Raw genomic sequence first — 14,539 nt, forward strand, 5'->3', positions numbered from 1 at the left:
TCTTTGCCTGTGTTTATGCTTCCACTTCTTTTGTTTTGTCTCATTATTAAAGTTAGCATTTCTACACTATATTGAGTAAAATGGACATCCTTATTCCACCAAAGACTTCTAGTTTATCACTATTACACATGATACTGGGTCTTGATTTTAGACAGATACTACTTATACACAAAAAAAGATCACTTTACTTCTGTGCTTTCCAGTGTTTTTTAAACAATAATGGATATTGTACCTTATCAAAAACTTTTTCCTATAATTCTTAACATATTTTTGTTATTCTTGTTTTACTCTCCTTGTTAGTGTTTAATTTTAAATTTCTGTATCAATATTCATTAAGGTTATTATTGTACAGTTTTCTTTTTTTAACTATTTCTTGGTTCATACCAAGACCACATTTGTAATACAGAAAAAATTTAGCGGGTTCCCTTCTTATTTTTCAAATAGCCCTCATTAAATATATAATATCTTTATTACCAATCTTAGGTATATGAAAGTACTTACTTCTTCATCTGGCTCTTCTTCAGGTGAATTTTCAAGTCCTAATTCAATCAGATATAAAACCATACAGAGGACATGTTCTGACAGATTTTGGTGATCCATTAAAATCTTTTTTTAAAAAAGGAAAAAAATACTATTTTACATATTCCAAATGTCATATCTCATAATAAGTCTATCAGATGGGTAAACAAAGCTATAATTATTTGGTAAATAAGAATTCTGAAGCAAAATGAAAAAGGTTTGTTTACCCAAGATTATGTAAAATGTGAACATTTGCAGAAGAATCTACATCCATTTTTTTTGCCTTTTATCTATACACACACACACACACACACACACACACACACACATATATATATATACATATCAATGAACTCAATAGTATATATTAGAAAATACTTCTTTATTTGGTATTCTATGCTTCAATTCTATATTTCATCAGAAGAGCTCAAAATTATTACTGTTTCAAATTAAGTGGGTGAAAAACAATACTAGGTTAATAATGTAAAAAAAGCATAATTTTCTGTTTGCTTCATACTGATTTATATAATATTCTTCATACTGATTTTATATAGTAAATCTGTGATCTCATTGTGTGAATATTTCCTTCTCCAGTATAGATCGCAACTTATGTAACTATGCCTTCTATAAATTTATTGTCCATGTTTTCATGTAAATATTCCTTTAAAGAGCTACCCAAAGCCATGTATTTTGATTCATTATCACATTATTCCATGATTAACAACCATATAGCATCACTTAGTAGAATATCAATGCAAAAGGGCTGATGGGTTTTGTGACAAGGAACAGCTTAAAATCATTGAAAATTTTTGGATAATTTTCCAAATGTTATATACATCTTTCATCTTCTAGTAAGTTCTAGGTCTTTCTCATTGTTCATTTGAAGTAACTTAAGGATTTGGTTTAAAGAAAAAAAAAAAAAAAAGGAGAAAGAGGAGAGGCCACAAGTGAATAGAGCACCAGCCCTGAAGTCAGGAGTAACTGAGTTCAAATCTAGCCTCAGACACTTAACAGTTTCTACCTGTGTGACTTTAAGTAACTTAGTTAACCCCAATTACCCTAGCAGAGAGAAAGAAAGAGAGAAGGGGGAGGGGAGGAGGGGAAGGGAAGGGAGAAAAGAGGGAGCAAGGGAGGAAGAAAGGGAGGAAAAAGAAAAAATGTCATCTCTGATTTTTATTTCTTTAGAATTTTCACCATTTTCAGATAGTTTTAAAAATTGTCACTGATTACCTTCAAACTTGGGTCCCTAACACAGATTTCTTTTATATGTATTTAAACAAGTTAAATAATCTTCCCGATTTTCATATTCTGAACAATGCAAAAAGCACTGGCTCTGGAATCAAAGGACTTGAGTTCAGATTCAACCTTTGATTTTCTATGTATAAGACTCTAAACAAGTCATTTCTCCTCTCTGCGTCTCTGTTCTTCATCTATAAAATGAAGAGTTGGACAGATGGATTCTGAGGAGGTCCTTTCCAACTCTATATTGGTGAGACTAAGAAAGAGCACTTAGCATTACTGATAATTCATAATATAAAACATTGAAGTAGTGCAGTATAAAATGTGATAGTTCTATAGTAAGAACAGAGCAATTAGAAACTACAGCAGATATGATTCACTTTGTGTCTATTTGTTGCCCTACTTCCTGTTTCATCAAATTATCTTAAGATGATTTTTGTAGACTTCTTTTTGTTTTAACTCTTTTTTTTTTGCTGTAACTATTTCTTAATGTTTTATGATGTCATATTGTTCACAATTTTCTACTATCCTATTTCATATCATTTTGCAACTTAAATTCTGAAGAAATAAGTTTTGGCCTTGCCTGTTATGTCTTACAGACACCACAAAATTATCAAATATTTGTTAGGCTATTTCTGAGCTTTCTTCTGCTTCCTTATTGCTACTACTTTATTTTATTTCCTTTTCAATTTAAATTTTATATTTTTTTTTTAACAAATGACAATCCATCTTCTGTAGCTGCTTTGCATCATTAAAGTTCTCTGAAAATAGTGATAATCATTCTTCTCATCTTTTCCTTTTTCTAATTTGTCCTTGCAACCTTTATTCTGATTAGTCAATGATATGATAAACAGATGGCTGAATTTCTATGAGTTCTACATGTTAGTAACTAGTTAAAATAAAAACAGTTCCATTTTTGTGATGATTTTTGTGCTAATCACATAGAACGCCTTCTAACTCTTTTCCTGATATATGACATACAGTCTTCTACAAGACCTCCTTTGTTGCCTAATAACTGTGTTTTCCCCATACTTCCTCTTCCTATCTTCACTTACATCACCAAGTGTCAAGAATATATTGAGTTGTTTGGAGGATCTTATCAAGTTCTCAAATAATTTCTCAACTTCATCCTCTGCAACAAATACCAGATCATTAACTGAAAATTATCTTCATGATATCTCTTAAACTTGTAAGCATTGCATGGTAAAATAAGTAGGTACCTGATAAAATTGTTCCTTGTTGACTTTTGAATAAATGATTAACCAACAATGCTGATTCCTTTCCATAGTTCTCTAGAGATCTTACAAATTGGCTTCACATTCAGCTAGCATTATTTTATGTGTTCTGGTTTCTTTCAGAGCATGAATGTCAATATAGACAAAGTTCAATTTCTAGATAAACTGTATCAAGTCAGAAATACTGAAGCATAAGAATCAACAGTTTAACTCCTGACCCACATCTCATAACTAATTTCTTTGCTGTTTTGTCTATATTATGTTGTGAACATTTCCAATGGCATGACCACATCTTTTTTTTGTTCTGTCACATACCTTCTCAGTCCCAAAAAACCTATCTCTAAATAAGTCTGAATAAGAAAACACAAGTTGAAAAAAGATTCTAAATAGGAAAAAACTATGATATGCTCACTAATCTTTGAACATCCTCCAAGATGATATTTATCCAAAGTTACCTCTTCTTGGTCCTATGATTTAACTCCCATTCAAACCCAAACCCAAGAGTAGAATATTAAGAAAGAAAGAATAATCTTGGATGAGCAAAATTCACAAAAAAAGTTATCTATTTTTTTTTATTCCTCTGAAGTTAGGTAATTGCTTGCTCCTTACTATTTAAGAGGGAAAAGAGAGGAAGGGAGGAAGAAAGGAAGAGAGGGAGGGAGGAAAGAAGGAAGGGAAAGAGGGAGGGAGGAAGGAAAGGAGAGAAGGAAGGAAAGAAGGAAGGAAGAAAGAAGGAAGGAAGGAAGAAGGAAGGAAGGAAGGAAGGAGGGAAGGAAGGAAGGAAGGAAGGAAGGAAAGAAGGAAGGAAGGAAGGAAGAAAGAAGGAAGGGAAGAAAGGAGGGAGGGAGAGAGGGAGGAAGAGAAGAAAAGAAGGGAAGAAGGAAGGAAGGAAGGGGAAGAGGGAAAGAGGGAGAGAGGGGAGGGAAGAAAGAAGGAAGGAGGAAGGAAGGAAAGAAGGAAGGAAGGAAGAAGGGAAAGAGGGAAGGAAGGAGAGAAGGAAGGAAGGAGAGAAGAAAGGAAAGAAGGACAGAGAGAGGGAAGGAGGGAAGGAAGGAAGGAGGAGAGAGGGGAAAAAAGGAGGGAAGGAGGGAAGGAAGGAAGGAGGAAGAAGGAAGGAGGGAAAGAAGGAAGGAAGAAAGGAAGGAAGGAAGGAGAAGGAAGGAAGGAAGGAGGGAAGGAAGGAGGGAGAGAGGGAAGAAGGGAGGAAAGGAGGGAGGGAAGGAAAAAGGAGAGAAAAAGAGAGGGAGAGGGAGAGAGGGAGGGAGGAAGGGAAGGAAGAAGGGAGGAAAGAATATTGAGAGATAAACTTAAGACTTTAGATATCATGTTAGACAAAGAAAATGCTATCTTAAAGCATGACTTTAAAAATATGTTACTTTAATCTTATTATTATTTAAATCACTACTGTACCTTGTAAAGTAGGGTGAATAGGACAATATGTAAAGTTTTACAATGTAAAAGTCGCATGAGACCTTTGTAACTGGGGTGCAGAGGTGTCCTTTTCTTATAAGGAGGCCAAGGATTTCCAGGGAATTTTCCACTCTGTTTTAAACTTTAGAAATAATACAAGATAAAAATTAGATTAAAACTGCTTTTACACCAGAGTCTAAAATATTAGTATCAAAATTAATCAGCTTGTATCAAATGAAATGCAGGATTCACTTTCTTCCACTCATTCCATGGATAAAGTGAATATTAGACCCTCACAATTGAGGGAAAAAAGCAATCATATATAGTAGAGCAACCTGTTAATTAAAGTAAAATGCAGAAACAGGTAGAGGATGGAAAGATGAATAGAAGTCAAATAAAAAGATCAAAGAGAATGAGAGCAATGAAAATAAAGCAATACTAGCCCAGCAATTGAAATATGAAAGAAAGAAGAAGAAATACAGAAGAAGGAACTGTACATTCCTTGTGCTACCAAAGTAATATGCTCTTTTAAAAAAAATACTCAAAGACATTGAATTTTCCTACACAAATCATTCCTAAACTCCAAGTTGTGAAATACTTTTTCTATTATCATTTATGGAGACCAAGTTATTTTGAATGTTTGTATGTGTATGTATGCGTGTATATATATGCATATATATGTAAACACTATCCATAAAGTTAATAGTTTTTTTCTTTCATTCCAACTGAAGCCAATAAAAAGATACCAAAATGTTGATATAAAAATGATGATGTGCTTAATTAAAAATAAGTATTAGATTTGTAATCTAAGTTTGGAGTTCATAGCCTGAAGTATTCACAGAGTATACTGAAAGATTTAAGTATTCTCAATGAATATGATCATCAACATCTCAAGTGTAAAATTAAAAAGGAATGGATTACATGATCTCTTACATCTCTTTTGAACTGTAAATTCTTACTTACTCACAAAATTAATTTTTAACATTCCCTCCAATTACCATATATTGCCAATTAAAAAACAACAATAAAGAATTCATTTCAGCAAATATTATTTAAATGACTGTTGGGTATATGGTACTTTTTAGAGATACATACTGAAAAAACGATCTGTGTCATAAATAGAACTGGAACCCAAACCTTGGAATATTAGAGTATTCTGATAGTAGCAAGATGATAAAATAGTATGCCAGCCATTTATAACCAACTCCAAATTCCTTCCCTTCCCCAACCAGACCCTGAAAGCCCACAATCAAGCCTTAAATCACCCAGCAAACTTGTGAAGAGACTAAACACATGCATACATTCTTTACTGCCAAAGTTCTAAATTATTTATCATATTCTAGAAATGATCAACTCTGTAAATACTCTACCAATTTAGTTTTTTCAAAAAGAAATTCTATTAATAAATGTATTTTCTTTCTCTCTCAAAACTTCTCTCTCTTAAAAAAAAAAAACCGGAAAACCCTTATAACAAATACATATAGATTAGCAAAACAAATTCCTATGGACCATATCTCAAAAAGTCCTGTGGTATTATGATTTACTACTGTATAGAACAGAGTTCTCCTTAAGTACTTCTAAGTTGTTTTCTTTATAATATTATTGCATAAATTATGTTAGAGATTCTACTCTCTTCACTGTACATTATTTGATATTATCCCTAGATTTTTTTGAACCCATCCCTTTCAGCATTTCTTATAACATAATAGTATTCCATTACATTCATATACCATAATTTGTTTAGTTATTCCCTAATTGATGATCATTTCTTAATTGCCTGTTCTTTACTACCACAAAAATAATTGCCATAAATATTTTTGTATATATTAATCATTTTCCTCTTCTTTAAATTTCTTTACAGAGCTAGTTGTGTTATTAGTGGGTCAAATAAATACACAATTTGGTGACTTTTTTGGACATAGTTCCAAACTGTTTTCCAAAACAGCTAGACCAATAATCCACAGCTCCACTAATATCAGTTTAGTTGTGTCCAAGGAACAAGTGACAATAAATTACTTCCTCTTGTACAGGCTCACTATCCTCAATCAGCTCCCTCTCATTTTAAAAAGGATCAGTAGAATAGAGACTGGAACAGATACAAGAAACATTGAAGGGTATAATCAACGATATCAGCAAATGAATGCACATATATATAGGAAGGCTAAGAATCAAAGACAATTCCAACGTTGAAAACCCAAATGAATAAAAGTCCTGTGGTGTCCTAAAATAGAAATAATAAAGTTTGAAAGAAGAGTAGATTTCTGGCCTTATATAACCATGTTCACCCTATCACCTAATATATTAAGTTGTTTCCTTTCAAATATACTCAATTGTCCATAAACTTCCCCACACCCTCAAACTTTTCAACCAACATTTCTTCCAATTCCTGAATTCAATAGAAACCTGGCTCACTGTCTTCCTTGCCACCCAGTCCATTTTTTTCTCAAGAACAAGCTCTCTCCATGCCTTTCCACTAATTTTTCATAATACCTGAAACAGATTCCCTTCCTATTTATGCTTTTTAGAACCCCTGGCTCTCTTCAAGACTATGTTAATATTGCTACCGTTTTTAAAAAGCCTTTTGAAATCAATAATCTAGCAAGAAATATTTCTGTTAAGCATCAAGAATGAAAAAATCCCTGTTTCTCAAGAAATTGACATTTTATGTGGTACTTGAGCTATCCTTTGAAGAAAAAGATTCTAAAAGGTGGAGGTGAAGGAGGGCAAGGCAGTCAGGGTAAGGGCACAAAAGCAGAATAGGAACCACCATTTGTAAGAAACAATAAATATGCCATCATGAATGGATTATGTATGTGAGGAAGGAAGGAACTTGTGAAAAAATATGACAAAAAAGACACAAAGTTTTAAGAAGATTAAATTTGATTCTCCATTGGAATAGACTGACACTTTAGGAAAATCATTTTGGCAACTATATGAAAAATGAATTGGAGAAAGGAGGGAACTGAATGAGGAAAACCAAATAGAAGGCTATTGCAGTGGAATCAAGATGGTGAAATAGCAGGAAGAAGTAGAGTTAGCAAGCACCACCACCCTCGAATAAATCTAAAATATATACCTTTTAAAATCCTAATCAGAAAAATCTAAGAAAAAAATCACTGTGAATTTTCTTTTGTCTTATCATTTTTCAGGCTTAAGCTGGCACAGACAGGCAGAGGTTCAATAATATTAGAGATAAAGGTCTGCCTTGGGGCAAGTAACCGAGGGGATTGCTAACTCAGGAAGAAGGCATGCACACACATAGGGAAGTGGAGATGACACTAAAGAAAATAATTAGACTGAGGCAGCCTGATTTTGAGAAAGAAGGGAAGATATCTAGAATATGAAAGAAATTTTAAAATCTTTTTACCAAAAGGAACATATTGTCAAAGAGAATATATCAATAACACTGAATTTCCTAAGTATACAAAATTTTTTTGTATCACAGAGATTCTGGCATGGCAAAGCCTAAACTTCTATAAAATGAACAAACAGGTACCAACTGACAACTCAATAGATTACTACCCAGGTTCAAGGTTACAGATTCAGGATGGACTGAGTACAATGAGTAATAGCTACTGAGCAAAGAGCAAATTCAGAAATTAGCAATAGCCTGGGTCAGACTCTAGGAACTGAGTGAATTTCAATTTCAACATATGCCGCCACATGAAGTCTGCTACAAAATAAGCATTACAGAAATTCCAGACCAAAAAAGCAACTCTGAATGAGTAGATGGTAGAAAGACTGACTAGAAGTAGGTTTCTTAAACTCCAAAACAACATACCCAAAGGCCCATTGTCCAGACCCAAACCCAAATCAGAAACTTGTAAAGTTCAGACCCGGTAGGAAAGCAATCTGACTCTGCCCCAGAACAGAATACTTTGGAAACAAATCCCTACCCTCAGTTGTCCCTGAGATTCAGAAAAAAACACAATTTTTGGCACTTCAAGAAAACAACAAAACAACATCAGGACCAGTTTAGCCATTCCCTCCAAAAGTGTACTGAACAAGGATACACTGCTAACATTCTAATATATGGAATCCATTTGTCTCTTCTGAATCATATCATCATCATATAAGGATACTAATTTATTTTTTAAATTATTTTACAAACAACAGAAACAAAGAGATCTTGAATTCAATTACGTAGTAGTGAAGATATAATCTACTAAACTACTTGAGAAAACCCAGATGTTCTCATTTAACACCACCAAAAATTCCTTTGATTTAGTTTAATTCTCATAAAAATTTTGTATACTTAGGAAATTCAGTGTTATATATTCTCTTTGACAATATGTTCCTTTTGGTAAAAAGATTTAAAAATTTCTTTCATATTCTAGATATCTTCCCTTTTTCCTCAAAATCAGGCTGCCTCAAGAATGAACTACCTCTTTTTATATAGTCTAATTCACTCTAATTATTTTCTTTAGTGTCATCTCCACTCCCCTATCAAAGCACATCTAAAACAGTAGTGTTAAAAATTCAAATGTGGTGGTTTACCTATTTTTGATGATGATAAGAATCTATTATAAAAATCTTTACAAATACTTTACAATTTTTTCCCTCTTTTTCATCCTGTATCTAAGTTTGATTTTTCAGTGTCCTTGAGATGTTTCTAGTTTTCTGGATGACTCATCAAGTTTTCTTCAAACTGCTTTTCTCTCCCTTGCTTTTCAAAATTTAATCAGGCAAAGCTGTTTATAATCTTCCATCATCCTTTGTTGGGAGATTTTACAACTAAATTTGTATTCTAACTTGATATTACCCCCATCTGTCATATCTCCCTGCTTAGAAATAAAAACAACTATATACTAATATTTTACATCTAGGTTTTTTAATCTCCTCACTGTGATGATTCATTTTCATAAACTGAACTTCTTTATGAAATTATCAGAATTAATGTCAGTATCTTTTCTTTCATATATTTTACAATTTCACAATTCCTAGTTTACAGCATCAACAACTTACCTAAATACATTTGGCTAGTGCTTTACTGCATACTCTTTTTTACATTTTATTCCAAATGCTAATTTTTGTTCTAAATCAATAAACATTTATTAAGTGCCTATTGCATACAAGGCAATATGCAAGGCACTGCGAATGTACAAACAAGAACAAAGCATTACTGCTAAAGGAATTAACAGATTAATAATGCTGGATTAGTAGATATTTTCATTGATAGGTAATTTAGAGTACCCATATAGTGTGTAGAAATTAAATATTCATGTGATTAAGTTATTCTAAGACTCTAAAGGGTAAGTTCATCCTTCAGTCTTGATGACTGAACTCCTTTTTCTTTTCTTGAACTCCCTGAAGTAAGATACTCTTTTCAGAAGCTGTAAAATTATATTAATCAATATACATGTCATTTTAAAAGCAACACTTCTAATCGCAAATACTACAACTGCAGGACAAGATTTCTAAAGCAATCTTACTTACACAGATTGATAAACACAGAACATAATCCAATAGAATATCAGATTTGATAGCTGTTTCCTCCTTAGGAACTCCCCCTTATCCTCCTAACATGCCCTCCCTCCAGATGTTGGCAATAGCACCAAATTGTGTAAGAAAAGCCCCAGCAAAGTAAATTAATTGGATGACTTGTCTTCTGCAATTGAAGTATATTCAAACAAGTTTCCTGAGACTGCTAAATCCTTTTTTTTCCCCATTATAAAAAATAAGCTCTATAAATCATTCCTTTGCCGCTGACTAATAAGAAGCCAGCAGACCGTTTTTGTCAGCAATTTTTAGCCTTGCAAATAAATAATTATACACAGAAGCTTTGTGACTCATATCTCCATTTCAGATATGAAATCAACATTTCTCTTAAGGTACTTAGGTTCTACTGGGATAACAACACAACATTTCACACAACAGAAATAATTCTACTCCTGTTATTTTCAATAGTTTCCTATTAAAAATTATCAGTACTTGAAACAAGATGAAAAACATAAACTTTAATTTTAAAAAGTTACAAAATCCTTAATAACTTAAAAGAACATTTAGGTAAATAATATTAATTCCTGGTAATATTAAATCCTGACCATATCCCGAATTAAAAGCAAAGAGTTCCAACTAAGAAATACTTTCAAGATAATCTGGTCACATTCACAATTACATCTTTTTGGTTTGATTTTTCATTTTTTAAATGATGTTTGTCATGCAAAATAGAAATTATGATTTAATAAAATTATATTTATTTGATGAAAAAACTTTAAGAACAAATTGGTAGTGCTTATTTAAAAACGGGAAAAAACAATTTTAGAAATTAAGGAACAATTTGGAATTCAGCACTTCAAAATTTACAATAGTCCTGCACATTTGAAATTATTGCTGTTATAACAAAATCATATTTTAGAGATGCTTCATTTCTGTTTGACTTTAGCTTTTCATGTCAAGTAAATATATAAAAAAGTATTTGCAAATTGAAACAAAGTAAATCCAAAAACAAAAAAACAACAAATAAACTGGGGCATAAAGGGCAGATAAAGACTTTTATATAAGACCTGAGCTATTATTTGGAGGAAGCTAAAGATTCTATGAAGCACAGGTTAAGAGTGTGTGCATCTAGCCATGAGAAATCATCTAGGCAAAGGGACAAAGGAAAGATGTGGAATGTTGTTTATGAGAAAAGGTTAAAAGACCAATTTTTTTTTTGGGGGGGGGGTGTTAACGCATATAAAATGAATAAGATGAAATTAAGCGAATAATGAAGATAGAAAAGAGACTGTTAAAGTCTTTAAATGGCAGTTTGACTTCATCAGGTGATTCAAAAATGCTTCTCTCATCCACCAATCAACAAGCATTTATTAAACATCTGCTAGATGTCAGATACTGTGCTTCTTTCTAGGGATACAAAAATAAAAGTTAAAAGTCACTGCCCTCAAGGAGGGCAAGTGGAAGAAACAGTGTGTACATATATAAGTATATATGGACTGAATACAAGTTAGTCACAAATAATTTTCCTATTCACTAAAATACAATCCTTTTCATTACTGCAATGTTATCTGGTCCTTATTTTGTCTAGCACTTTCTGCAAGTTTTCTCAAAGAAAACATTTGCTATATATTAATCAATCAAAAAGCATTTATTTAGCTCTTACTAGGTACCAGGCACTATGCTAGTTGCTAAGACTATTAATATCCTCTACATCAATAATACCTAACTTAACAAAATGTTCTAAAGATAAAGATTATTGTTGTCAAGATCATATTTGTCCAGAATAGTATATTATACATCATTTTGACCCCTCATTTCAAAAGTATTAATGAAATAATGCAAATGAAAAAATAAACACTAGAAAAATTTAACAAAATTCAAAGTTAATATTTAATCACTGACTATCTAAAACTCAAAAAGTTTTAATACATGCAAACACCTATATCATGTTTTCAAACATGGTGCAGCTACCAACCTTCACATCAAGAGACAGGGGGAACATCAAAAATTAAAGTTTGATAGCATTTATTTTTATTGCTAAATAAATATATTTAAAACTAGAGTTTGGATTTTGTGTGATTTGTAAAAATTTATAAAAGTTGACAGAGATATGTAATAATTCTATTTCTTATAATAAACACTAGCTTATTACCTAAAAACATCTTGCCAATTTCTCAAGAATGAGGTAGCATGGTAAACTGGAAAGGACACTGGACTTTCAGTACAAAAACCTGGGTAATAGTTCCACTCTGCAATAACTAGCTGCACAACCTTCAACAACATAACCTTGAAGGGCATCCATTACTCTTTTGTAAAATAAGGAAGCTGGCCTAGATGATCTCTAAGAAATAAACACAAACATTTATTTCCATATCAACAGAATCATAAAATTTGACCTCCTTAAAATAAAAAAATTATAAAAAAAGCATTTTAAAATTCATTTTAGAAAATTATTTACCCAATATATTTTTCAACACTTTAAGAAGGACTGCCTACCATATTCAACACTTCCCCATAACTTAAAGGCTCCCATAACTGGTTAAGAAATCTTTTGATTTTTTTAAGAGAACCAAATTCTTTAACATACTAAAATTATACTACTTCCTGAATCATCATCAATAACTGCTTTTTCCAATCAGACTTCCAGCTGGTACTTTTGATATCCAATTAGAGAATGGGGGATAAGAAATGCCATTAAATTTTAATCTTAATTAAAGGGGGACATTTAGTGTAGTTCTAACCATTTTTCCAACTTACCTCCCCCACCTCCAAAAAAAGAAAAAAAGAGACCTGTATAATGTTGCATTTTCAAGACCACAAAATTTTAATAGCTTAAAAAAAAATCCTACCACATCACACTTCTCAACCTATCCTAAAAACAAAACAAAAACAAAACAAACAACAACAACAAAAAAAAAAAACCTTTTAGAATTGTAAAGAACATTAATCCAACTAGTACATATTTCTTTAAATAACAGATTTTCAAACTGTTACCAAAGAGTATTGCAGGAATTTTTTTTTTTTAAGTTATTGAATAACTTGAAAGCAAAAGTGTTCAGGACATTAAAAAAATAAAGGAATGAGAGGATTAATGTAGGGAGAAAAACAACACAAAACGAGGCTGGGGTATAAGCCTATTAGAAAGTTAAATTTCAAGATATTTTTTCTAAATAATAAGAAAAATATATCAATATTAGTCTAAACAAAGAAAGAATAGGAATTCTCAAAATAAGAATTTTACTAATTTGAAAAAAAATATGGCCTTCCTCCTTTAAGCTATTTAAATACTGTACTTGAATCTCATTTACATTGCATAAAAAATATTTTCAAACAGTACAGTGGTAATTACAAATTTCAAATTACTTAAAATTAGACATTAATTTGAAGTTTTAGTGTACAGATTATTACTAAGTGATAAATACTGAAAATAAAAAACAAAGAAATCAGATTGTGATTAAGATAAATAACTTTAAAATTAAACTACATTTATTTTCACCTGACTGATGGCTGTATTTGTCATTTTCCCTTTCATTTTTAATATCTCCTTCCTCATGGAAATAACCTATAGTTTCAAATTTTAAAATTTCCTCAAATTACTTAGTCTCTGACATATTTGAGTTTTCATAGATAAATCTCATCTATCACTACAATTTCTTATCAAATTTCTAAGAATACTTCACTATGTTCAATTTTACATAACTATGATCCAGATAAATGTCAGGACTAAAACTGCTCTACTTTAATTGTATGCCCTTTGCCTTCTTGACATAACTGGGAACTATCCCCATATAAAGAAAAGCACCAATTAAGCTATGAATTGTTATTGTTCTAGTTGTACAACACTAGAAAATTAATTATTAGTACAATAAATATGTCAATAATTATTACAAAATGGATAATGCTATGATAAAAAACATAAGAAATCAAATACTCCATTAAAAGGACATCATTTATAGTTTGATTTTTTTCAGTCTCCAACATTCTATGCTGTTAAAGACTTACAAATAAAATTTATTTTGTTTTAACTTCTCTGTTGACAGGTAGCATTTTTTTTTCATTTTGTACAAATGGCAAGAGCTACAAGTAAAAATATTAGTTGCAAAATATTGCTTGCTTGCACAATGTTAATGATCATCATTGATGATGTCATCAAAGTTCTAAGAATTTATTATCTTAACTTGTGCCTCCTCTGCTGGCTCTGAAGCAGAATAGCACAATATTTAGCTTCTGACTTCTTCCATTATTTAATACATTTTTTTTTGTTCAGTCATTGCCATTAAAAACTCATTTTGAAAAATAAAAAATGAAAATATTGGCTTATGAGCCTAAGAATCTAAAATTCAATTTCTGCCAAATTATAAAACCTTACAATTACTTTCTTCTCCACAAATTAAACATGCCCTTTTAATAACGAGTATATCTAATTCAGAAGACAATCTGAAATTAAAATGTATACACAGAAGTATACAATATGTAATATCCAATTAATATATTACTTAATATGATTAACTTACAATGCGGTATATCTGTCCATTGCAGACTGCACATCTCTACGGTAAACTGTCCGAAGGATTACCATGACTGGGTCAAACTCTCTATCCCAGACTTCAGCTATTATCATTTAAAAAAAAGTACAAGTTAACATAGTAATTCCTAAAGATGAAAGTTATTACATAATCTTGTTAGCAATTTTAAAT

The 14,539-nt window shown here is 31.5% G+C and overlaps 1 protein-coding gene across 1 annotated transcript in view; it reads right to left on the reverse strand.

Moving 5' to 3' along the window:
• UBR3 (ubiquitin protein ligase E3 component n-recognin 3) overlaps positions 1 to 14,539 on the reverse strand; it is a 266,439-nt gene that overhangs the window by 125,567 nt on the left and 126,333 nt on the right. Inside the window, exons 19-21 of the mRNA XM_051986192.1 lie at positions 14,357 to 14,453; positions 4,404 to 4,545; positions 502 to 606 (exon numbers count right to left, since the gene is read on the reverse strand). Coding sequence (XP_051842152.1) covers positions 502 to 606; positions 4,404 to 4,545; positions 14,357 to 14,453 — 344 coding nt within the window. The remainder of the gene's footprint in view (positions 1 to 501; positions 607 to 4,403; positions 4,546 to 14,356; positions 14,454 to 14,539) is intronic.

This window comes from Antechinus flavipes, chromosome 3 (assembly GCF_016432865.1).
Source record: "Antechinus flavipes isolate AdamAnt ecotype Samford, QLD, Australia chromosome 3, AdamAnt_v2, whole genome shotgun sequence".
Lineage (NCBI taxonomy): Eukaryota > Metazoa > Chordata > Mammalia > Dasyuromorphia > Dasyuridae > Antechinus > Antechinus flavipes.